Raw genomic sequence first — 25,477 nt, 5'->3', positions numbered from 1 at the left:
TCATTGTTGCTTTAATAAGATCTTGGGAAAACATACCAAATCCTGCTCTTCTGATGTTCACATTGACTATTTCCAGTGTGTAATGATTAACAGTGGCAACAGCAACTTGCAACAACAGTGAACCAGTTAACTTTTATTTACAGCCTTGACTGCTCTCACCTACAATGAATCTATAGTGTTTTTTATATACAATTGATGGTTTTCAGGTAACCAAACACTATAGGATTTCCTTACATGCACTTATACTAATAGCTGTACCATAATTCACGTGAAGTCAACAAAATGGAGGAAATATAACATACTGAACTGATATAAGATTGTCATTCTCGGTGTAAACTTAGTGCAAACAAATTTTTTAACAAAATTATAAAAAAAAAAAAATACAGAGTATTAAAACTGCAAGAAAGTGGAGGAAACTGGCTTTAGAACATACTAGTGCTATGATTTAGCTTTCAGATAAGCCTGCTTGAAACTGTGCTGTTAGTTCACTGTTCCAATATAGAGTACAGTATGTTGTCAGACTTATGACCAAAACCCATTGATGCCAAGTGTTTCCTATTGCCAGAACAAATATGAAGGGTCTTTCTTTCTTTTCTCTCCCTCTCTTATCTCACCCTTCCTCTCCCTCCCTTCTGGTGTTTACATTGGTATAGCTAATCACCACAAGCATTGGGTATTGCTGTTCTCACTACAGGGAGTTCAAGCGCCACCAGAAAGAGGATCTATCGGCCATGAATGACCTCCTAGATATCAATTTTAACCCTCACGGCGGAGTTAATGGTGCCGGGGCACGTTCAGCCTCTACCCCTCCAGAGTCCACCAGTCTTGATCCCTGGGGCATGCCGGCTTCTGCTACTAATGCTTCTCCACAACACGGCACACAACCTAAGGTAAGTTTCTCATAACAACAATATACCTGTACAGTACAGTATATAAATATTTGTTTTTCTCAATTAGTTTCAGTAGGTCAGATTGGAAAGAATTCATTATAGAAACTCCGTACAATTTGTGGTTATTTATGCAGAGGTCATGAAGATTTGGTATGTGGTCTGTCTGTAGTATGAAACCATGGGCATATGCAGGGAGGTGGGGGGAGGGGAGGGCGCTCCTGGAAGATGAGAAACATTTTTTTTTATTCAATCACCTTATGTGTGTTTACAGTATATTTACAAGATTTTTATTCAGTTTACCTGTCACATTATGTATTGACAGGAGGCTTTACTTATAATCTCATGATTTCTAGAGATATTTACACTAGTTGGATACAGAAAAATGTCTTACTCACAAGTTAGGTGCTTATATATGTTACCATGGCAGCTTCTTGGGTATTGACTATGGTAGGTGTCACTCGGGTCAGCAAAAAGACCAACATGGTCTTGCTGACTTTCCCCGAGTCCTGATACAGCGTGATTGGGCTCAAACTACTGCCAGTATCATACATACAAATAATGTTGTCACAAGTCTTGACACAACAAGGTAGTGTCTGGGCAGCCTCTCAGGTCATATATAGTAGACACGTGTCAGTAAGGCAATTCAGCTGAGGGAGAGAGATACTGTGACCTTATGGATGTACTTCATTGGAGGAAAACTTTAGATCATTAGGTAAACACTCAAGCTATTTCTGTAAAAGGTATTGTGCTTTTTAAAATGACACTTTTTTTCTACAATCACCATTGTGTTCAGATGCACATTTAACACTTCTAACCAATAGGTACATATTTCTTCGGTATTTACAAAAAAAAAATTCTGTAGATGCCTAAATTTGAAACCAGTATTACAAAGTACTCTCTATACTCACTAATTGAATATCGTGATGACTCTGGGTTGATTGTATTAGTCCAAAATACACGTACTACCTCACTGTTCTGTAATAAAATAATATTGTGTATACAGTAAGACCCCCTCTAATTTGGACTGTATGGGGCTCAAGGCTGTCCGACTTATGCATGACCTTCTCCCTGGGTTCTTTCAACCTTCATTTTGTTGAAAACTTCTTTCCAGAAACAAAATTAAACTAAACAGTATACAGGACATTTACACTGCACTTACTTATATTGTAGCAGATGAATCTTGATGTGGAGGACGATAGGAGCTGCTTACACTTACAATACTTATACAATATTCACACTTATATTTACTTCCACTTTGTATATAGTTACACTTATATTTAGTATGCACTTAAATCTTCAGTCCAAACTTCTCGTGGAGATCCCATCATCAATTTTGTCTAATATCTTCTGTTTCTCTTCAATTGGTAGTTTTGAGCACCATTCTTTTTCTCCCAGTGATCCTCAATGGTGTTGTTTTGCCTTTACTTTCTGTAAAGGCTATAGTAGTACACCAGGAAGCATTAAATGTGAAAAAATAAATGAATGTATACGGTGAGCAGTGGTCGCAGCAACAAGCATGTGGGAACTGATGCCTTGCCCAGTTGATGCCCCAAGCAACCCCTCTAAGACAGAACTTGTCTGACTTAGGAGGGGTCTTACTGTATAAACTAGTATCTATACATAGTACATACATGTATGCTTAGTATATACATGGGGTCCCAGGATTATGAACAGGTTCCGTTCCTGAGGACGTTCTCAAGTCAGATTTGTATGTAAGTCGGAACACATGCTATATGCAACATGTACTTACAGAACAATGTTTATAATCCCACTATATCATAGCCTAAGTCCTTATATACATCTAATATCACTTAATTTAAAATGAAAGAAGAAATAGAATGACAAAATACATTAAGTAGAAGTAAAAAATTAAGTCATCTGGTAAATAAAATTGTACTGTAAATATCAAGTTTAACCCCGTTCGTATCGCCGGGCGTTCGTAAGTCTGACGTTTGTGAGTCAGGGACCCCCTGTATTTATATACATGTATCGCTTGTTATCCACGCACCAAAGGTTCCAGAAACAACAAGTCTAGCATCATAAAATTCACCAATACCATTTTGGTCTCCATTAAACTACTCTGAATTATCTATCTTCAATAAATGTCTAAATAAAATATTAATATATAATAATCATCATAACACAAAAGATCAAATAAACAAATACAAATAATTACAGAATACAGTAGAGTACAGTACAGTAATAAATTAAAATTTATGTGTACAAGTGAATGAATTTTGTAAATTTACAATGATTGTGATGATAAGTGGAGGACACAGTACGTACAGTACAGTATAGTCAGCCAATTACTGTCCTCATATCTGAGGGTTGGTGACCACAGTCCTCCACACAATAATTTATTCTATGCAAACTATCAAAGATTATTGATGTAATGGTTATGCTTAGTGAAATATTGAAGGTTCTTAAAAAAATATATAAAAGTTTTTCAAATACGCATATACTGTGCTGTATTAAAATATATAGGAAAATATTAAAGTTGTACTCATTCAACTGTAAGCTTCTAGATGCATAGAAAAGCTTGTAATCGACCCAAATTATTCGTGCTCCACGAGGCACACCTTGTATCACGAAACAGCAAAGGTGTCATGTCTTGTGAACTACAGCTAAATGACAGAAACGTGGTGAAGGAACAACAGTGAGGGAGAGTAATACACACACTTCTTAACATTAAACAGTATATTTTTAACTACTATAACTACTATTCTTTTGTGCATTTTTACAGTTATTGTTTATTGTTTTGAGTGATAAAAATGGGTGTACAGTCGGTGGTAGCTGTGATGTGGTGGTGGTCAGTTGGGTTGGTCCTAACTTGAAGGTTATACACATATCTTGCATTTGCATTATCCACGGTATTTCATATACCCTGTAGTGTAAATACTTTGTATGCTGTTCCTAAATTTTATTTCATTTAACCATCACTTGACATATTTGGAAACAAATTCTGTTTTAAATTTGTCATTCCAAACTAATGTTGTTTTTTAATAATAATAATAAAAAATGTGCTGCCATAATTGCTTTGAGCAGCTTCTTTCGTCTGCCATATACAGTATGGCAATTATTAAATTCTATTTATTTAGTAAATATTGTAATAATAATAATAATAATTAACGGTTTATTGAAAGAGCTTGGCAGCCAGAAGGCTGAAAATATACAGTTACATATTTGGGGAATGGGTTTTGAATTACAAATAATATACAAGTAACATAAGTGATACAAATAAGATATATAATAACTAGATGGGGAAAAGCTCAAACTACAGTGCATTTCAACATAGTGACAATGCAAGGAGTAGTGTTTACTGGGAATGAATACACTGGTTTATTACAAGTTATTGATAATTTTTACAATGGTTGGGACTGGGCTGTTCTTATAGCGATCAGTTCGTGCACGTATGGGCTGGATGCGGTTGTGGTGTCGAACAGTAATTCTCGGGCTAGGGATCTCATCTCTGTGGTAACCCAGTAACTTATGTTGGTGGGTAACTGTTGACACCTGGAAGGGCCATCCTTACTGAAATGGTTGCTGGTGAAGCTCCAGACACAGAGTTACCACAAGGTCCTGGGCCCCAGTACGGGTCTTTAGCCTCATCCACCAGAGGGGTGTCCTTTTAGGACTACCCTGAATTGGAAAGTTGAGTATCTGGGTCAGGGAATCTTTGGGTCTGGGGTCTTTGCACCATCAAGGACAAACTCTCAGATCACTGGGTTTACCTATGAAGTGATCTCCCAGGGGACGAGGTATCTCTTCCTCGGTGACTTAGTCCTGTTTGTCTCTTGGTAGGTGAAGGTACACGATACCTGGGTTCTGTTTTATTTATTTAACTTAGCACATCGGTAAAATGAAATCATTATTATTGGCTCGTTTGGTGACAGGCTAGGTCCTCTTTTGGCAGACTTGGCTTGTTGAACCTTTCTGGGAACGACATGACATGCCCACTTCCAACAATGCAGTGGTCCCATTAAGGGCTACTGCTACAGGCGGGTCTGTGTCAAAGATTAAAGTAATGCTGGGGTAGTTGGAGTTCTCGTTTGTTTAATACATTCCAGTACTGTATTAATCAGGTCACTATAGGAAAATTCTCAACTTGTTGTATCCTAAGGCATATCAGTATTTAAGTAGCTACTGTATTATCATTTTGGGAATATATAGTTGCATTTGAAAAAGACACAGTACAGACAGATATTAATTTATGAGAGGGATATGTTACTGAAAAACCTCTTAATAGGGGTTTGCCTGTATTATATATCTCTCACAGTTGTGGGTGCTTGGGAAAATTTCTTTATTACAGGGACATTATCAACGTAGTTGTACAGGTTGTACCTCTCTAGTCCGGCATTCTGTGGTCCGGAACGATTTTAGTTTGTCCAATAGGTAGATAGGCAGCTTTTTTTCTTTTCTTTTTTTTTACTTATCTGAATTATTATTATTATTACAGGATCATTAAATTTTTGCCCCTCAGGCCCTAATGTGGGTCAGTGACCTATTCCCGGGTGGGCTAATCCCCTTAATAAAAATAAAAAGTCGCAGGAAATTAAGGTTTGTTTACATCCGGCAGTTCGGCTGCTCTCTCTCTCTCTCTCTCTCTGCTAGTCTATACAGAGTACAACATTTAACCCTTCAATATATATGAGCAGTAAATAAGTATTGCTTTCATATTCTTATGTAGAGTAATGACGATATATTTTCACATGTGCGCACTTACATACGAGCAGTCTCACTTTTTTTTTTACCATTAATGGTTAGCTACTTATATTGTTCCATTTATTAACATTAAATAACATTACAGGTACTTCAAACAACCATATTAATTTTTTTACATTAATTTTACTACAGCTAAAATCAGGGCCTTATTTTCTTTAGTTTTATATGTAGAACCAATCAGTCACTGGTTTTGTAAGCTTTAACATAAACAATGCCGGCAGCCTTCTCGTCTCCTCTAATATTCCACGTATTATTAATAAATTGTATTGTTCATTTTGCACACACAAACATTAATTCAATAAAAACAAATTCAGAAACATTAATTAAAATATATATGAACATTAAATAAGTGTTGCTTTCATATTCTTATGTAAAGTAATGACGATATGTTTTCACGTGTGTGCATGCGCACTTACATATGCGATCTCTCTTTTTTCTTTACCATTATCGTTAGCTACTTCTATTGTTCCATTTATTAACATTAAATAACATTACTTAAAACAACCATATTAATTTTACTACAGTTACAACCAAGGTCTTATTTTCTTCAGTTTTATATGTAGAACCAGTCAGTCACTGGTTTTGTAATCAACGAAATCAATGCTGTGTCATTTCCTCGTGTGTTTTAATATTCTACGTATTATTAATGAATTGTATTGCTCATTTTGCACACATAAACATTAATTCAATAAAAAAGACATTCAGTAATAAACAATAATGAATCTTTTGTATATAAGAGAAATGACGCTGTTTACACGATTATGCACGTCGTCTGCACGTTGGCGGGCCGTTCAAACCCATCGAAATTCAAGTTTCTGCCGTCAAAATTTTTTTTTGTTTTTTTTTGTTCCAATAAAATACGTTAAGAATTAAAAACTCGCGAGATTTGAGAAGCTACTCTACGACATTTAACCCTTCAATATGTCTTCAAAGAGACCATGATGCAGAGAAAGTGGTGCTAGTGCTTCCAAGCATAAGCACAAGTCACTATCTATCCAGGTAAAGGGTGAATTTCCATGGTCCGGCACCGGTCAGGTCCCGAGGTTGCCGGACTAGAGAGGTACAACCTGTACTCCTTCATAGCTTATGCCTCTGTGGGGTAAAATTATAAGGAAAAATGATGTTCACTTAGAATCATTTGAGCATCAAGGAACAATGCTAGTACACACACGCACGCACACGCACGCTACTACTACTACTACTACTACTTTTTTTTTTTTTTTTAAATGGCCTCCAGCCTCCCCCAATAGCCATACCTTCGCCACCATTTTATTACCTTAATACTAAATAACCTAATACATAAGTAGCTATCCTAGCTGTGTTGAGTTAGTTGAGCCGCAGATTTATGCCGCATTCAGTGACTGTAGCCTCATAGTCAATATCTGCAACTGTTGTCGGCTTTAGGGCCGATGCTCTCGTTCCCTTGAGGCAGAGCAAAGACGACCGAAGGAGAGAGAAGGACAGTTGACATCTCATCCAGGCGTGTCTGGCGTAGAAGCATCTTGCATTTGGTCCCATCCCACTAGAGGTTGTGAAAACTAGAGGAGTGAAGCTGCCTTGGTCAACGTTTTGAATTCTCTCCCTGTATGCCCTTATCTTGTCGTTCTCGTTCCTCCTGTGTGCAGCATCGAGAGCTAAGTTACGGTGACCATACTCGGAATCGAGTATGACGATCATCCAGCTATGATACAATGATATGAGTTATTAAGGATGTCACCTTCGTTGGTAAGTTTTGAGGTGACTAAAGGGGCCGATACGGGACCGGCAGAGTTGTTTACAGATGTTGCATATGTGGAAGGCTACTTTGAGTGCAGGAGGGGTGGTGGCAGCGTTTGTCTGCCTCGGTTTGCAGTCACGCTAATACAAAAGTATTGACACCTCGTGTGGTGCTCCTCCAAGCATTACGGTGTGGAGTGATTGTCTCCCAGGTGAGGGGGTCAATTTGGCACTTTTTCAGGTTTGTCTTAAGACTATCCTTATACCTTTTCAGTTATCTGCCGGCTTTACATTTACTATTCATTAGGTGACTGTAAAGTAGCTGCTTTGGCAGTCTACCGTCGTCCATGCGGGTAACATGGCCAGTCCAGCGTAGTTGTTCATGGATAATGGTAGCCTCGATGCTTCTACAGTTGGTGTCAGCAAGATTACTGGCATTTGTTCTCTTGTCTTCCCAACAAACTCGGAGGATGGAATGTAGACTACGTTGGTGGATATTTTCAAGTGCCTTGAGGTGCCTCCTGTATGTGACCCATGTCTTTCTGCCATATAGCAAGGTGGGGAGGACCTCTGCTCGATATACATATAACTCTGTAGATAATTTCAGCTCCTTTCAACTGAAGACAGTTTTGGAGTCTGCCAAAGGCTTGAGATGCACATCTGCTCCAATGCTGTATCTCTTCATTAATGTCCGCTTTGGTGGACAGGTGGGAGCCAAGATACCGAAACTGGGTAACATTAGAGAGGGTAGTACCATTAAGATGTATGGATGGATGGTGGAGGTGTGTCTGAACCAGGATCTCTTGTAGGTCACATTCAGTGTGAGCGACAAGGGTGAGATCATCTGCATACTAAAGTTCAGTTCAGTAATGGAAGCTGCCAACACCTTTGTTTTTGCCTGAAGTCGTCTTATGTTGAAGAGTCCCTTCATCCAGTACTTGATGTCCACCCCACCGGCTAAATTGGCACTGGCACGAGTAAGGAAGGCAGCCAAGAATATGGAAATGAGAGTTGGTGCCAGTACACACCCTTGTTTGGATGGGGAAGAACTCAGACTGGGTGCCATTGTGCAGGACACTGCAGTTCATGCCATCGTGGAGTTACCTCACAAAGGCGATGAATTTTGGGGGACAGCCAAAATGGCTGAGGGTCCGCCAGAGGGCTTCCCTGTTGACCGAGTCGAAGGCCTTGGTTAGGACCATGAAAGCTATGTACAGGTCACGACACTGTTCTCTGCACTTTTCTTGTATCTGGCGGGCAGCAAAGATCATGTCAGTGGTGCCACGTGTTGGTCTAAAGCAGGGGTTCTCAACCAGGGGAGAATTTCCCCCCTCAGGTTTTCAGGGGGGGGGGGGAAACTGATAGTAATATGGAAAAAATGAAGGATTTTCAGTATTATATGCATATTATTTGGAATGCACTTTTTGAGGCAGACAATCCTACATCCTTGACCACCGAAGGGTCAAGACGTACCTGGCGCTCCTCTCGGAGCAGCCAGGTCAACTGTTAAGTTGGCCCATACCAACTCCCTCCCCTGAACCCTCCTCCCCACCAGAATATCAACAAGCTCCAAGCAGAAGCTGGCAATTTCATTTAGGAAAGCAGAATGGAACCAGTGCAAGTTAAACAGTGGCGAACAGTGCTGTCAGAGAACAATTAAACAAATAGTCGACCTAAGCAATCTTTTCACAGTGGAGAGGCCCCAGGTACCCAATAAACAAACAGTCCAAAGCAGGAAGAATCACAGAGGGAAGAGCCAACGGCACTATCCATATAACACCATCTGAAGAGGGAATTCATTATACCACGCCAGGTCCTCATAACAATTATCAGAGGGAGATTATTGGATTTTCATCTGTGAGGGAATTATTTACACCACGTGAGGCCCTATAATAATTATTATCGAGGGAGTTACACACTGAGGCCTTCGCTAACACCATCTGTGAGGGAATTACTACACCACGTGAGGCCCCCTCATAACACCATCTGTGAGGGAATTACTACACCACATGAGGCCCCTCATAACACCATCTGTGAGGGAACTACTACACCATGTGAGGTCCCTCCTAACACCATCTGGGAGGGAGTTACTACACTACATGTTTGCTGTTCAACACCTACATTAATCTGTATGCTCACTGTATGTTCCTTTACCTTTCTCTAATGAAGGCTTTTGTTAAACCACCAATGTATGTAATAAGTCATTTATGTCCAATGTATATTTTCAGCCTTCGGGCTGCAGAACTTTTTTAATAAACCGTCAATTATTATTACAATCTTGAAAAGGAGGGGGGAATGGCATTCTGACATATGGTGAAAGGGGTGCATGGGGCAAACAAGGTTGAGAACCACTGGTCTAAAGCCACATTAAGATTCTCGGAGGAAGTTTTCTGCCTCGGGAAGAAGTCTGTTTAGGAGGACTTGGGTGATAATCTTGCCAGCTACGGATAGCAGCGAGATCCCACAGTAGTTGCCACAGTCTGACCGGTCTCCCTTGTTCTTATAAATATTGATGATGGAAGCGTCTTTAAGAGCTTGAGGGATTTCCTCCTTTTCTCATATATTCTTCAGGAGAAAGTGGAAACGGCTGGTAAACAGAGGTCCTCCTGCTTTATACACCTCGGCTGGGATTCCATCAGGCCCTGAGGCTTTGTTATATTTCATCTGTTTGATGGCAGTAGCTACCTCATCCAGGGATGAAGGATAGCTGAGGTGGGTCAGCTGTGGATGCTGAGGGACCTGCTGGGTAGTCAGGACATCCACATCAGTGTTTCGGTTGAGCAGTGAATGGTAGTGCTCTTTCCAGCACTGAAAGAGGCCTTCGTCGTCTTTAATTATGGAGTTACCGTCGGATGAGCGGAGGGGGGCTGTGCCACGAGTGATTGGCCAATAAAATGTTTTGGTGGAATTGAAAAATTCGTGCATCTTGTGCTGATCTGCAATTTTTTTATGATTCACCAGTCATTCTTTAGATTGTGAGGTTCCTGCTGGGCCGCCGCTTTCTTCTTGTGGAAGGTATCAGCTTTGGTCCAAGACTGAGGGTTGCTCTGCCAGTCAGTTAAAGCAGCACGTTTATCATCTCTCTGCAGGTTTTTGTCATGACAGTGTAGAGAATATCCCATTCAGCACTGGGTTTCACGTTGTTTGTTGTTGGGTTGTTTATCAGCCCATGTCGAGCTGCTCTCTTAAGGCAAGTGTTACCTCTGGATCCTCCAGACGCTTAGTGTTAAAACCTGGTCTTGCAAGGAATCCAGCAATGTCAATTATATTATCCTAACTTTAGTTTGAGGTATTATCATACAGCAGCTTGTTCGCCCGCAACGGTGGGAGGTTGGTGGGGGGAGGAGGGACCCAATCAATTATCTGTTTTTATAATCAAGATATTTGTTTTAGCTCATAAAATTCATACAATACTCGTCAAATAATTTAGCCATAATTTGATGATCATTTTGAATATAAACATCATAGATTTTGCATTAGACATACAAATTTTAGATGTAATGTTTACTCTGAGTAAATATGTTATCTGTTGTGCAAAATATGACATTTATATTCAAAATATTTCTGGTCTTACAAGGAATCCAGCAATGTCAATTATATTATCCTAACTTTAATCTGAGGTATTATTTAATACTAAATGTTAAAATTTAGTTTTTTCACCCAACCTTTCTCTTGAAGGGGGGATTGGTGGGAAGGGGAGGGTTGGGACGGACCGCGTGGTTGGAAGAGGGGGGGGAGGCAAGGTGGGGTACTTTGATTGACAGATAGTGTCATGAAGAATATTTTATTTTTTATTAACTGAAGATATTTGTTTTAGCTCATAAAATTCATACAACTTACCCGGCCAGAATATAATTTACATTGCTGGAATTCTTACAATTTGGTGATCATTTTGAATATAAACATCATAGATTTTGCATCAGACATACAAATTTTAGATGTAGTGTTTACTCTGAGTAAATATGTTATCTTCTGTGCAAAATATATGACATTTATATTCAAAATATTCCTGGTCTTACAAGGAATCCAGCAATGTCAATTGTATTATCCTAACTTTAGTTTGAGGTATTATTTAGTGGGGGAGGGGGAGGGAGAATTGTTAATTTTTTATATATAATTAATTAGTGTTCTTACTGTATCGTAGACTGGCTTTAGGTCCTCAAATACCAACATGATATTAACTGATCTTTATTAACATCAGTGATATACAAGTAATGGAGAAACTGTTCGCTATATCTGAATTGGTTATTTTTGTCTAGAACACCGCTTTTATTATGTGCCTGTGTTGAGATAACTAGCCTTTATTTGTGTTTTTGATTGTACAGTACTCCAAATTTTCTGTTTAGGTACAGTAGTTTAATTTACCTTTATCTGCCAGCATAATTGTTTATTATCACTATGTCCCCTTCAGTGTCTATATGTGACCTCCCTCCTGACCAAATATATTGTAAGCAAAACTTTCATCAGCTTGAGGCTTTAAGCTTTCATCAACTTGAGGCTTTAGTAATGATTATAACAAAGTGAACTGGGTATATATAGTTTATATCCAAATCTTGAGGGGGTTATTCATGTGTTTTCCTTAACTCACTCAAACTTAAAACTTTCTTCAAAGTTTGTTTCATTCCTCCCCTCAGAGCTTACCTGCAGGAGGCTTCACTCCATCCCCACTCCCACCTCCCATCCCTCCTTTTCCATCTACTAATGCTTCACTATTGTCCTCTTCTTCCTCTTCTAAGGTATCGTTTAGGCACTCCAATCCCCCTTTATTAAGTTCATCAGCTTTCCTATTCTCCGATCAGCCGTACAGCTCAACTACCTCACCCAATCCTTTTCTAGGGGACACGAGTAAATCGCCATTTGTTTCACTCAGTACTCGTGGAAATACAACTTCTTCAGTCTCAAATAGTTCATTGCTGGGAGCCATGTCACGCCCAGTTTCTTTGTTTGTGACTCCTCCTTCACAACAAAATACCTCTTCTTTGCCATCCAATTACTCTCTCTTTCCTCCATCCTCCTCTTCTCTCCTCAATCCTTCTCTTCAACGCTCCTTAGCTTCTACACCTCGTCCTGCTTTTTGCTCTCATACATCCCCATCTGAACCTCCTCTTGACTCCTCCTCACTTTCCCCTTCCTCTTACAACCCCTGGGGTGCTGTGCAGGTCAACATTACAAGTGTCTCAGTGCCTCCTTCACATCAGGTACTGGTATGAATATTGTGTGATGTGCCTTAGCCTTTGCTTGACTAACACGTGACCTAGAACTGCCATGACATTGAGTATCCATGTCATTTGTAATAACCAATGTCACTATAACACCTATGCAGAGAGGTCTAAGGCTTAGGGAACAAGTTTACTGTATGTTAACAATAAATGCCACCACAAGGAAGGATGGTTTTATCTGATGCATCCAGGGTGTAAAACTGATGCTAGTCTGATCACAGATGCTATTAACTTTTAACCTGGGCTAGTAACAGTTTGGAGTTATTAACCCAGTAGTCTAGCAAAAATTTACCTTTTACTTTAAGATGAAATTAATATCTTTCCTCAAAAAATCTCACTTTGTAGTGTTGCATTTGGACTGAGCAACTCTGTGTAACCATCAGGTTGAATCCCCCCAAGCCTCAGGGTCCCAACTTGTGTGACTTAGAAAATTAGATTATCCTTTACCCTGATACAGAACACTCCTTTACATAGAGATTTCTTAAGTCTTAATCATATATTACCTAAGGCTAGAACAATTTTATATATTTAGTGAGTCTACGGGTCAGAACCCCCGTCCCCGGGCACCTCACTTTGTTTGGCCGAGATCTACTAGTTGAATAAATTGGAAAATTATGAGTATCATACACCTTCATAGTGCACCTCCAGCTAAGCACTTGATAGAAGGAACCTTGTTCAATGTGAAGGCTGAAGAGTTTTGTTCAGCAACAGAAACAGACCATCAGATCTGATAACATCTCAGTGCAGTGTGGAGCTGCTCAGTACCTACTCTGAATATGGTTGTTTTCTTGGGATTTTAGTTATTACTGTACACAGAGTGTGTACTGCTGATATATATATATATATATATATATATATATATATATATATATATATATATATATATATATATATATATATATATATATATATATATATATATATATATATATATATATAGTATTAAAAAATGACTTTTATTTATATATATTATAATGCTGAATATATTTTATTTGGTGGAAAACATATTACACATTTTATCTGAAGAAAATGAATGTTACTTATGTTCCAAGCAGTTTGACTGGTTACATCATGTCTTAAGAACAAATTTTGCAAGTCAGTGGAATCTTGTCAAGTCCAACTCTGCTGCAACAGAACTCTCAGTAATTTCTTGCATTTTCCAAATGTTTTACCCTACACTGTATAGAGGTGTGAGAAAAAGCAACCAGCAAGTGAAGCAAGGAGCAGCAATACCCTTAGTGGTAAGACACTCCACAGAGCCATCACCTGAGACATTTTAAGTTGGAGGTGATGAGGAACATTGAGGCTGGCAAAAAGAAAACAGTTACTATGACTATCTTGGTCCACTGTGGCAGCTGTAAGACAAATAACAGTTTTGTTTTTCATTGAATAGTTGCCAGTGTACTATAGCTGTATTATACAGTATAATTTTATCCATGTACGGTAAATATTTGTCATATTATTACATGCTGCTAGTTATTATTATTATTATTATTAATATCATTATTATTATTATCACTATCATCTCCTTTACCTGGAATCCCACAAACCTGGAATTTAAGTTTTCTCTAGAAAATTTTTCCCAAAATTGGAATTTTCCAGAAAATTCTGAGAAAATTTTCCCGATACCCAAAAAATTCCAGAAAATTCCGAGGATGGGGGAGTTTTTTCCGGCTTTCAGAGAATCGTCTCGTTAACCGGAAATTTCTCATTCCCGGAAGTGATCTGCAGCAATTGTTCCGAATAGGAGATATCACTCCAGTATATTACTATTTTAGGAATATATCTCCGAACTTATAATGGTAATCAATGGATAAAAATGGGTTGATTTGTAGTTATGCGGTTTATTGTGTGGTTTTCAGGAACACAACCCTATTCTAAATTGAGGTATGCATCCCAGTGTTTTTCAGGTGATATCAAAGGCTGTGGACCGGTTGACTGTTTAAATGCTCCTTGTGTTGCTCAGTGGGGGAGGGGGGCACAAGCTGATTCAACTCACTCAGTCATTTTACTTTCTACTTTTAACTGTGATGCATTTTATTCAATTCCTTTAGTTAATATGGTCCTGTGGGGATTCTTTTAAGCTCATATGGTCCTGTAAGAATCTTTTTTATGTACTGTATTGAAGAGCTTGGGAGGCAGATTGACACTCAGAGTTACTAATCAGTGTTTGATCACAGAGCACACTGGGTAGTTACCATAGCAGCCCTGGATATTAGCAGGATAATCTGAAAACCATCCAAACTTTGAGCATCTGTACACTTGTGCTGGGAATGTTATAGCTTGACCAACCTAGTCACGGCCTTTAGTCACAATACCTTAAGGATAAGTCATTCTTATTGCGAGTCTTAGACGGCAAAGTTAGTAAATCAATCCTTCAGAGACATCCCGATTAACTGTCAGCACTTCAGGGCTATATGGACACAAAAGGGTTTATGATTTTTATTTTGCTACATTCCACTCACTCTTAGTACAAGCTTTTCAATGTTTCCACTAATTGTTTACAACACAATACTGTACACGATGAATTTTGTTATAAGCACCAATATCAAGGCAGTGAACAGATGTGTGCCACCAGTAGAAGCCAAAAAGTTCTATATGTTTTTAAAAGTAATAGGTATTCAAAAGTGTGTGGCACCTGATGGACTGTTGTAGGTGTGCATTTTAAAAGGAGCATTGCCTCCTTCTTTTTACTAGCTGGCTGTGATATGTGGAGTTGCTTCAACTATATGTAACATTATAAATCAAAGATTAATCCTAAAATCCCATCTTATAATGAAGGCAGTTCTTTTTCCTTCCCTCTTCCTTTGGGGATGCTAAAGTGAGTTTGATCTTGAGACTTGGTTCTGATATTCAGTTTTTTGTAGCTGATGTAAATAAAGGAGCCCATCAGCATTATGATAGGCAACAACACCCATCAGCTGTTTACTTTTTAAGGGTGCACTCATATCAAGAGCTTATCCTTTAGGAGCCAGATATGAAGTTGAAGTATATTTTTGGTTTTAAGTTGATTCAAATTTTATATCAATGGCATGCCAATAGGCACCCTGGAGCTTGGGTTTTTGCCTGAAAGTGCCTTAGAGATAAAGCATTCATGGGTTTCAATATGACAATCTTTTCTTTTAGAAAGATCTGGTCTCTTGTTCAAAAGATAATTTCTCACAGACAGAGGATCAGAGCATATAGCAGTGTACAATCACAGACAAAAGTTCACTCCCTGTGGTGAAACTGAGTCACGGGAATGAATCTCCAAATTGACTTCCCCTAACTGTCACCTGGTGCGGGTGTGGTGTTTTATTTCACTTGAGGTCGATACTGCTTTAGTTTGGGAGGGAGGGAACTTTTGATCCTGACTGTACAGTATACTTGGTAGTGAAAATTCTCAAGCCTTCTCTTTCTAGAGTACATTACCTTCATTGCATTAAGTTCCTCTGGAAACAACATAAAGGTGAAGGCAAATCTAATTTTTTTATTTTTTTTATTTTTTGGATTCCAGGCATGCAAGTTTTGGGTCCTTGGTCCCTGCAGATTTAACCTTTTGACATCCTTGCTATATAGAGTTGCTCAGTCCTGGTTCAGTTATAAGGCAGGATTTCAGAATCAGACCACCATTTTTCATCAGACTTGGCATAAGTTTAAAGACTAATAAGATAATTATGAAATTCAAATGTTTTTTTTTAATTAAACAGAAAATGGGTGATTGACAGACACCAATGAGGATGTGTATTTACTTACATTAAACCTTGTTTCTCTTATATGTAAGTTTGTCTACAATGTTGAGAGTATTTCCTCAATATGTAATGTGAATGCTTTAATGTTCAAAGAAAAGCCAACAACAAGGATTACTCTGGTTGAGGAGCTTCCTTCTCAGTGATAATGTTCTTGGCTAAGTTAATTTGGTACACCTGGACGAAGGCTTCTACACTCATATATCCTGAGCTTCATCTGTTTCTCCGATGGAGCAAAAATAAGAGGTATTAATGGGACAGTAACGCCAGCAATATCCTCTGGGTGTGAGTGTACTTGTAGTGTTTAATATTGGATATACAGTAGTATATATATATTTTTTAATCACAAAATAATTTTTTGTTGTTCAGTGAGATGCATGTGACTGTTTAAGGTAATTTTTTGACAATTACATCTTAACAAATACTTAAATACAATTTGCAGTTGCTTTTTCTTCAGTATTCTTTTTGTACAGTTTACTGTACTGTATATGTGTCCTGCTTTATTGCTCTGTTTTCAAACTTTGGACATAAGAGTGTGGCAGGTGCCGGTATGCGTGAATGCAATCAGTTTTCAAATACCTAGTGTAAGAAATAAGTAATTGAATGCCAATTTTATTTCTTTGCATGCCTTAGCTGATTCTTGATAACTCCAAGAACTGTTTGGATGACTTGTTCAATAATGGCAATATTATTGAAGCTATGGTAAGACCAGACAATCGTAGTTCATGAGTGTAGTACAGTACAGCTTACTACAGTTGACCCTTATTGCTTCTTACATCCCTGGATAATATTACTGTACTCAATTTTTTTTTTTTAAATGACCTTGTATTAGTCAGATAGATGTCCTGATGAATTATTCAGTACGGATAGATAAATGATCCTGTATGGCCAGATAAACTAATCAGTATTGCTAGATAAACTATCCAGTATGGCCAAATAAATGAATATAACTTGACTAGTACTGTACAATACTTTTTTTTTTTTTTAGAAATGGAACCAGCTTTCCTCTCACTATACAGGTGCTCCTCTACAGTACTTGGAATGAGTTATGATTCTGAGGCTTGTTCATAAGTCCAACTTTGCTCTTGTAGATACCAAACTTATTATAAGATATATAAAAAGCGGATGTACAATACAGCTTTACCACAATAATAATTACAACACATTACTCCATATCTTAATCAGTCTTTAACGGTATTTCAATGTGTAAATAGCCACCACCATCAACCGCGCGGCAGCTGTGCTTACAACTTGTGGTTTGAACAGTCAGTCGGACGTATGGACGGGTTGGTTTATATCTGTGAAAGTCCGCAGGTCGGAAGTTTGTAAGTACAGTCGAGGAGCATCTATATTTGTGCAAACTACCGTACTTCACCTTGAGTCCCGGTGTATATGTTTAGAGGTCGGTAATCAAGTTAAGTTTTGAAGTTGTGTATTTTTTTGACCGAAGTAAAATGGTGCCAGTGCCAAGTTTATGTATTGTATAATTTCCCTGTTTTATGGAGTTGACCTTTTTTGTTAGCTGCTCTAGCTCTCTCAGCCCCCCCCCCCACCCCTTCATCCAGACCCCCCCCCTTCATCCAGACCCCCACCCCTTCATCAGACCCCCCACCCCTTCATCCAGGCCCCCCCACCCCTTCATCCAGCCCCCCCACCCTTCATCCAGCCCCCCCCCCCTTCATCCAGCCCCCACCCTTCATCCCCCCACCCCATCCTCCCCCACCCCTTCATCCAGACCCCCCACCCTTCATCAGCCCCCCCCCTTCATCCCCCTTCATCCCCACCCCTTCATCCAGGCCCCCACCCCTTCATCCAGGCCCCCACCCTTCATCCAGGCCCCCACCCCTTCATCCAGCTCCCCTACCCCATCATCCAGGCCCACCTTGTCAGCCAGCCCCCATCCCCAGTCCCTGCCTTTTAAACACAATAAGCCCCAGGGATGATTTAGTGCCTTGTGTGGTTATGTTCTCAAGATCCACTGTGACTTGACCAGTGAATTATTATTTTTTATACTACATCCCCAAGTCTCCAAAGCTTGTGTTAAGTTCCCTGTAATATAATTAAATATAACCATAGATAGAAAGTTCTTGTAAATAATAATGTAGATGTATTAAAAAAAAATAGGATTGTACTAAGAAATTGTCATGATGTAACATTGCTCACAGTTATAAGTACAGTGCATACACCTGGAAACCTGGTACTGTACTGTAGCATTTCACAGACACTTGTTCAGCATTATCTCATATGTTATCTTTTCCACACTTACAAGGATTAGTTATGTTTACTTGCTGCCTTGGTGTTCTGGTTGTCATCAGGCAAATTTGAAGCAAGTTTTATGCCTATTAAAGGGAAAATATTAAAGAACACAATATGATACTCCTTCAAAATTGTAAGATAGACAAATTAATTAGAAATATCTTTGGATACAGTGGATCAAAATACTGTATATAATTAAGGATTAAATCATAGAAAAAGTACTGTAGTGGGAAGAGTGGGTATGGGATGATTGACAGTGGAGCCCACACTCCGACACTCGTGTATCATTCGTATGAAAGAAATAACACATCACTTGGTTTTCTTAAATGGTCCAGTTCTTCGAATGATGTGTACTGATTCTACAGTTTTAATGCATTTTAGTTTGTGTTCCATTCTTTCAGTTCTTTATATGTCTGATGTAGGTTTTCAGGGTCATTGATACTGTTACCTTGTTTCTGTTATATGAATGTGGTATACAATAAACCCTCTTTATATTGTTAGAGTGGGACCGAGAGTTACCGTGAAAGAGCAAATCGCGATATATTGGTTTATGTAACGTCAATAGGATACACTGTACTCGAAAACCACTGTTGGTAAACCCATCGTTGTCAGCTCCTGAAAACCATAATGTAAACCTAATGATTGTAAATGAAGTCATGTACAGTATACTGATTGATTACCATAATAGTTTGGGAGACACTGCATAGTACAGTCCTCAAAGAAATGCTTCGGTGTATAATAAAGTAAAATTTTGCAACGTAACTTAAATATTGGCATTCCGAGAAGTTGAAAGTGCAACATTCTTAGGCAACATATTCACTACCACACTAAGATCTCTAGTTCCAATCTACTGGACGGCATGAGTAGACATCTGCCTCACTCCAGTCCTGTTAGAAGCTAAGAGCTCACCCCTCCATACATCTATGCATCTTGATCAGTCTTACAATGTGCTAACATATCTTAACACTTAGAACTACATTGTACATCATTGTAAGCCTTTGTTTATATTTACAGTGATTTACTTGATGACCCAGGGTGTGTAGATCAGCCTAACATGTGATGGTTTTAAAACACCTGCAGATGTTTGGCTCAAGGCTTCCAAGAGGATATAATCTGGTTTGATCCAGAATCAATTTTCAAGAGACTTTCATAATAAATATCAGTTGTGTGAACATAGTATATCCTATGTTTAGTGTAGGACACAGGGGAACCATTTAAGGGATCTGACAGTCAGCACAATTTGATCTGGGAGATTCAGTGAGAAGCAATCATATTCATGACCTGTTTCCTACTAAGTCTGAAGTACCCCCCTCACCTCATTTCCTAATAGCACTTTCATTTTGAGGGATTTTTTTTTTTTTTTCTTGCAACATGTATTTGTTAGTGATGAGACTTAATTTTTTTAGGTGTACTGTACTGTACTGCACTGCACTGCACTGCACTGTACTGTACTGTACTGTACTGTACTTGAGCAAATTGTTTCTGAAATTGGAAAGGCTTTTGGAACTACAGATCTTTAGTTTCAGATGAGACATTTGAGTTAGGTTTGTGTGCATCCAGGTTGTGTGTTTAATGGTATAGAGAAGACTTACTAAATATGGATATATCTCGTCAGTGTACTGTATATTAATACTTGTTTGAGGAACATTAAGAAATGTGTTTGAGGAACATTAAGAAGTGTGTTTGAGGAACATTAAGAAATGTGTTTGGGGAACATTAAGAAATGTGTTTGAAGAACATTAATAAGTTTGTTTGAGGAACATTAAGAAATGTGTTTGAGGAACATTAAGAAGTGTGTTTGAGGAACATTAAGAAGTGTGTTTGAGAAACATTAAGAAGTGTGTTTGAGGAACATTAAGAAATGTGTTTGAAGAACATTAAGAAATGTGTTTGAAGAACATTAATAAGTTTGTTTGAGGAACATTAAGAAGTGTGTTTGGGGAACATTAAGAAATGTGTTTGAAGAACATTAATAAGTTTGTTTGAGGAACATTAAGAAGTGTGTTTGAGGAACATTAAGAAGTGTGTTTGAGGAACATTAAGAAGTGTGTTTGAGGAACATTAAGAAATGTGTTTGAGGAACATTAAGAAGTGTGTTTGAGGAACATTAAGAAGTGTGTTTGGGGAACATTAAGAAGTGTGTTTGAGGAACATTAATAAGTGTGTTTGAGGAACATTAAGAAGTGTGTTTGAGGAACATTAAGAAATGTGTTTGAAGAACATTAAGAAGTGTGTTTGAGGAACATTAATAAGTTTGTTTGAGGAACATTAATAAGTTTGTTTGAGGAACATTAAGAAGTGTGTTTGAGGAACATTAAGAAGTGTGTTTGGGGAACATTAAGAAGTGTGTTTGAGGAACATTAATAAGTTTGTTTGAGGAACATTAAGAAGTGTTTTGAAGAACATTAATAAGTTTGTTTGAGGAACATTAATAAGCTTGTTTGAGGAACATTAAGAAGTGTGTTTGAGGAACATTAATAAGTTTGTTTGAGGAACATTAAGAAGTGTGTTTGAGGAACATTAAGAAGTGTGTTTGGGGAACACAAGAAGTGTGTTAGAACATTAATAAGTGTGTTTGGGGAACATTAAGAAATGTGTTTGAGGAACATTAAGAAGTGTGTTTGAGGAACATTAAGAAGTGTGTTTGAGGAACATTAAGAAGTGTGTTTGAGGAACATTAAGAAGTGTGTTTGAGGAACATTAAGAAGTGTGTTTGAGGAACATTAAGAAGTGTGTTTGAAGAACATTAATAAGTTTGTTTGAGGAACATTAATAAGTTTGTTTGAGGAACATTAAGAAGTGTGTTTGAGGAACATTAAGAAGTGTGTTTGGGGAACATTAAGAAGTGTGTTTGGGGAACATTAATAAGTTTGTTTGAGGAACATTAAGAAGTGTGTTTGAGGAACATTAATAAGTGTGTCTGGGGAACATTAAGAAGTGTGTTTGAGGAACATTAAGAAGTGTGTTTGAGGAACATTAAGAAGTGTGTTTGAGGAACATTAATAAGTGTGTTTGGGGAACATTAAGAAGTGTGTTTGAGGAACATTAAGAAGTGTGTTTGGGGAACATTAAGAAGTGTGTTTGAAGAACATTAATAAGTTTGTTTGAGGAACATTAATAAGTTTGTTTGAGGAACATTAAGAAGTGTGTTTGAGGAATATTATAAGTTTGTTTGAGGAACATTAAGAAGTGTGTTTGAGGAACATTAAGAAGTGTGTTTGGAACATTAAGAAGTGTGTTTGGGGAAGTAAAGCTTGGGGAATATTAAGAAATGTGTTTGAGGAACATTAAGAAGTGTGTTTGAGGAACATTAAGAAGTGTGTTTGAGGAACATTGAAGTGTGTTTGAAAACATTAAGAAGTGTGTTTGAGGAAATATTAAGAAGTGTGTTTGAGGAACATTAAGAAGTGTGTTTGGGGAACATTAAGAAGTGTGTTTGGGGAACATTAATAAGTTTGTTTGAGGAACATTAAGAAGTGTGTTTGAGGAACATTAATAAGTGTGTTTGGGGAACATTAAGAAGTGTGTTTGAGGAACATTAAGAAGTGTGTTTGGGGAACATTAAGAAGTGTGTTTGAAGAACATTAATAAGTTTGTTTGAGGAACATTAATAAGTTTGTTTGAGGAACATTAAGAAGTGTGTTTGAGGAACATTAATAAGTTTGTTTGAGGAACATTAAGAAGTGTGTTTGAGGAACATTAAGAAGTGTGTTTGAGGAACATTAAGAAGTGTGTTTGGGGAACATTAAGAAGTGTGTATGTTGTGAACATTAAGAAGTGTAATGGAGGAAACAACATGTTAAGGTGTTGAGTGAACATTAAGAAGTGTTTGAGGAACATTAAGAAGTAAGCTTGAGGAACATTAAGAAGTGTGTTTGAGGAACATTAAGAAGTGTGTTTGAGGAACATTAAGAAATGTGTTTGAGGAACATTAAGAAGTGTGTTTGAGGAACATTAAGAAGTGTGTTTGAGGAACATTAAGAAGTGTGTTTGGGGAACATTAAGAAGTGTGTTTGGGGAACATTAATAAGTGTGTTTGGGGAACATTAAGAAGTGTGTTTGGGGAACATTAAGAAGTGTGTTTGGGGAACATTAAGAAGTGTGTTTGGGGAACATTAAGAAGTGTGTTTGGGGAACATTAAGAAGTGTGTTTGAGGAACATTAAGAAATGTGTTTGAGGAACATTAAGAAGTGTGTTTGGGGAACATTAAGAAGTGTGTTTGGGGAACATTAAGAAGTGTGTTTGGGGAACATTAAGAAGTGTGTTTGGGGAACATTAAGAAGTGTGTTTGAGGAACATTAAGAAGTGTGTTTGAGGAACATTAAGAAGTGTGTTTGAGGAACATTAAGAAGTGTGTTTGGGGAACATTAAGAAGTGTGTTTGAGGAACATTAATAAGTGTGTTGAGGAATATTAAGAAGTGTGTTTTGAGGAACATTAAGAAGGTGTTTGAGGAACATTAATAAGTGTGTTTCAGAACATTAATAAGTGTAAGTTTAGAAATATTAAGAAGTGGTGGCTAGGAACATTAAGAAGTGTGTTTGTAATATTACATGCTAGAACATTAATAAGGTATTAGAACATTAATAAGTGTGTTTGGAACATTAAGAAGTGTGTTTAGAACATTACATGTGTTTGGGGAACATTAAGAAGTGTGTTTAGAACATTAAGAAGTGTGTTTGGGGAACATTAAGAAGTGTGTTTGGGGAACATTAAGAAGTGTGAACATTAAGAAATGTGTTTGAGGAACATTAAAGAAGGTGTTTGTAGAATATTAAGAAAGAAGTGTGTTTGAGGAACATTAAGAAGTGTGTTTGAGGAACATTAAGAAGTGTGTTTGAGGAACATTAAGAAGTGTGTTTGGGGAACATTAAGAAGTGTGTTTGAGGAACATTAATAAGTGTGTTTGAGGAACATTAAGAAGTGTGTTTGAGGAACATTAAGAAGTGTGTTTGAGGAACATCAAGAAGTGTGTTTGGGGAACATTAATAAGTTTGTTTGAGGAACATTAAGAAGTGTGTTTGGGGAACATTAAGAAGTGTGTTTGGGGAACATTAAGAAGTGTGTTTGAGGAACATTAATAAGTTTGTTTGAGGAACATTAAGAAGTGTGTTTGAGGAACATTAAGAAGTGTGTTTGAGGAACATTAAGAAGTGTGTTTGAGGAACATTAAGAAGTGTGTTTGAGGAATATATTAAGAAGTACAGTACAAGTAGTTTTTTGGGGGAACACTACAAACAATGAACAGAAACTCACTATGATATTTGCTAATTTAAATAAACTGTCAATTCATATGAATAAGATTTGAACTTTCATAGAAATTTTTACTGATAACAAATTATAGTTTTCTTTGTATAATACAGAGTAACATTGAAAAGATGATTTGTAAGTGCACATTTATCATTGAACTGGTATGATTATAGCAGCAGTGGTCATTACATCAGAAACTTTGGTCCTAGAATTTTTATTACAATGACCAACACAAATCCACCTCACACACCTAACCTAAAATTAACCAGAGGTTCTTAAATTGAGTGTTATTGGTTGATGTCACTTAGTTATATATGTGTGTGGTCACTTGTGCTCTGTAGCCAACCCAAGGAAAGATAAGTTCAGTACTATTGTATTCCTGTTTTGTTGTACGTTAATATAAAAGAAACTTAACTACCGTATGTTCCAGCGTTTAAGACACTCATATCTCGGCATGGAATATTTAGGGAAAACTTGTGAGTGTATTTTTCTCCTGTAGCCATATACAGTAGCTTTCTCAAAATGAGGATAAAATCAAGTGCAAGGTGTCAGTACTCACTCAGCTGTTATTGTTATGATTGTTACTCGTTGTACCAAGATTTTTGTACTAAGCACTTCCTAAAGCACGAAATGACAACTAAATACAGTACATATCTTTGCTGCACGCCAATAAATTACGTAACGCCAGGGTTGTTATGATTTAAATCCGTGAAAAAATCATAATTTAAATCAAAATTATATTTTACCAACAAAGGGTAATTGGAATTTTTCCCCCTATGAGATTCTTTGAGGTAGTACTGTATAGCTACAGTGAATATTATACAACTATTTAGGATGTAGTACAGGGGTCTACAGTACGTTATACCGCTACACGTACATCTTTTCACATATACTGTCCATCACTAACAATTTTAAGAATAGATTTTCTTTATATGCCATATATTTCACATATACAGTACATCATCTGCATCATTCACTGTTGTATAATAACTGTGTATCCAAATATGATGCATAAATAATGTTAAAAGTACCTAATATAATGTAAAGAATAACTATAATAAGTAATAAAAGTGCCCCTCAGATGTTAAGTGTCTCATTCAATTGATACATAATGAAGAGAAAAGTTTACATGTAAGGAATGTTATAAAACTTGCTTTTGTTCATCTTACCAAGGAGTTAAAATGCCAATTATTGCTTCATAGAAATTTTTTTGCAGAGATAAATTTGATCAGTTACTTTATTCCTTTTGAAAATTATGTCTTCGTTCATTGAGATATCGGTACGCGAAAATCAAGTGGTATAATTGATAATTTTTATGTCAAGTTACGTGGATAACTCGTCTTAAAAATGTACAATATCTAAATTATCTTTCATTTAACCATTTATAAGCCTTAGATGGAGACAATATTTTTTCATATACAGTACAGGTAAATGAAGAAAAAATTTAAATTGACTTAAATAAAAAAATCAGGATTTTTTCAACCCTGCATTAGTGGTGGCTGCTGGTGAAATTCTTCACTATCATAATTTTAAGTTTCTTTCAAATCCTAACGGATATTTCCAAAAAGAAATACTGTAATAAGAAAAATTTTGCAGGTATGACATTAGTAGATTAGTAGAGTTCGAAAACAGTTACTGCTTAGCTCTGAAGAGTTGGGTGCTTACTATATGGATGCGAATTGTCCTTGATTATCAT

General features: G+C 37.4%; 1 protein-coding gene across 18 annotated transcripts in view; it reads left to right on the top strand.

The window, feature by feature from the left end:
- The window catches only part of LOC121853429 (epsin-1-like), a 129,867-nt gene that overhangs the window by 75,750 nt on the left and 28,640 nt on the right, over positions 1 to 25,477 (top strand). For 14 of the 18 annotated variants that reach the window (XM_042347547.1, XM_042347546.1, XM_042347548.1 and 11 more), the window contains 2 exons: positions 695 to 890; positions 11,963 to 12,526. In XM_042347547.1, the coding sequence (XP_042203481.1) occupies positions 695 to 890; positions 11,963 to 12,526 (760 nt within the window). Of the gene's footprint in view, positions 1 to 694; positions 891 to 11,962; positions 12,527 to 16,908; positions 16,978 to 25,477 lie in introns of all 18 variants that reach the window. The other 4 variants (XM_042347553.1, XM_042347552.1, XM_042347555.1 and 1 more) reach the window with 2 other exon arrangements.

Source organism: Homarus americanus, unplaced genomic scaffold (assembly GCF_018991925.1).
Source record: "Homarus americanus isolate GMGI-L3 unplaced genomic scaffold, GMGI_Hamer_2.0 scaffold4896, whole genome shotgun sequence".
Taxonomy (NCBI): domain Eukaryota; kingdom Metazoa; phylum Arthropoda; class Malacostraca; order Decapoda; family Nephropidae; genus Homarus; species Homarus americanus.
This window is presented reverse-complemented; position numbering and strand designations above follow the sequence as displayed.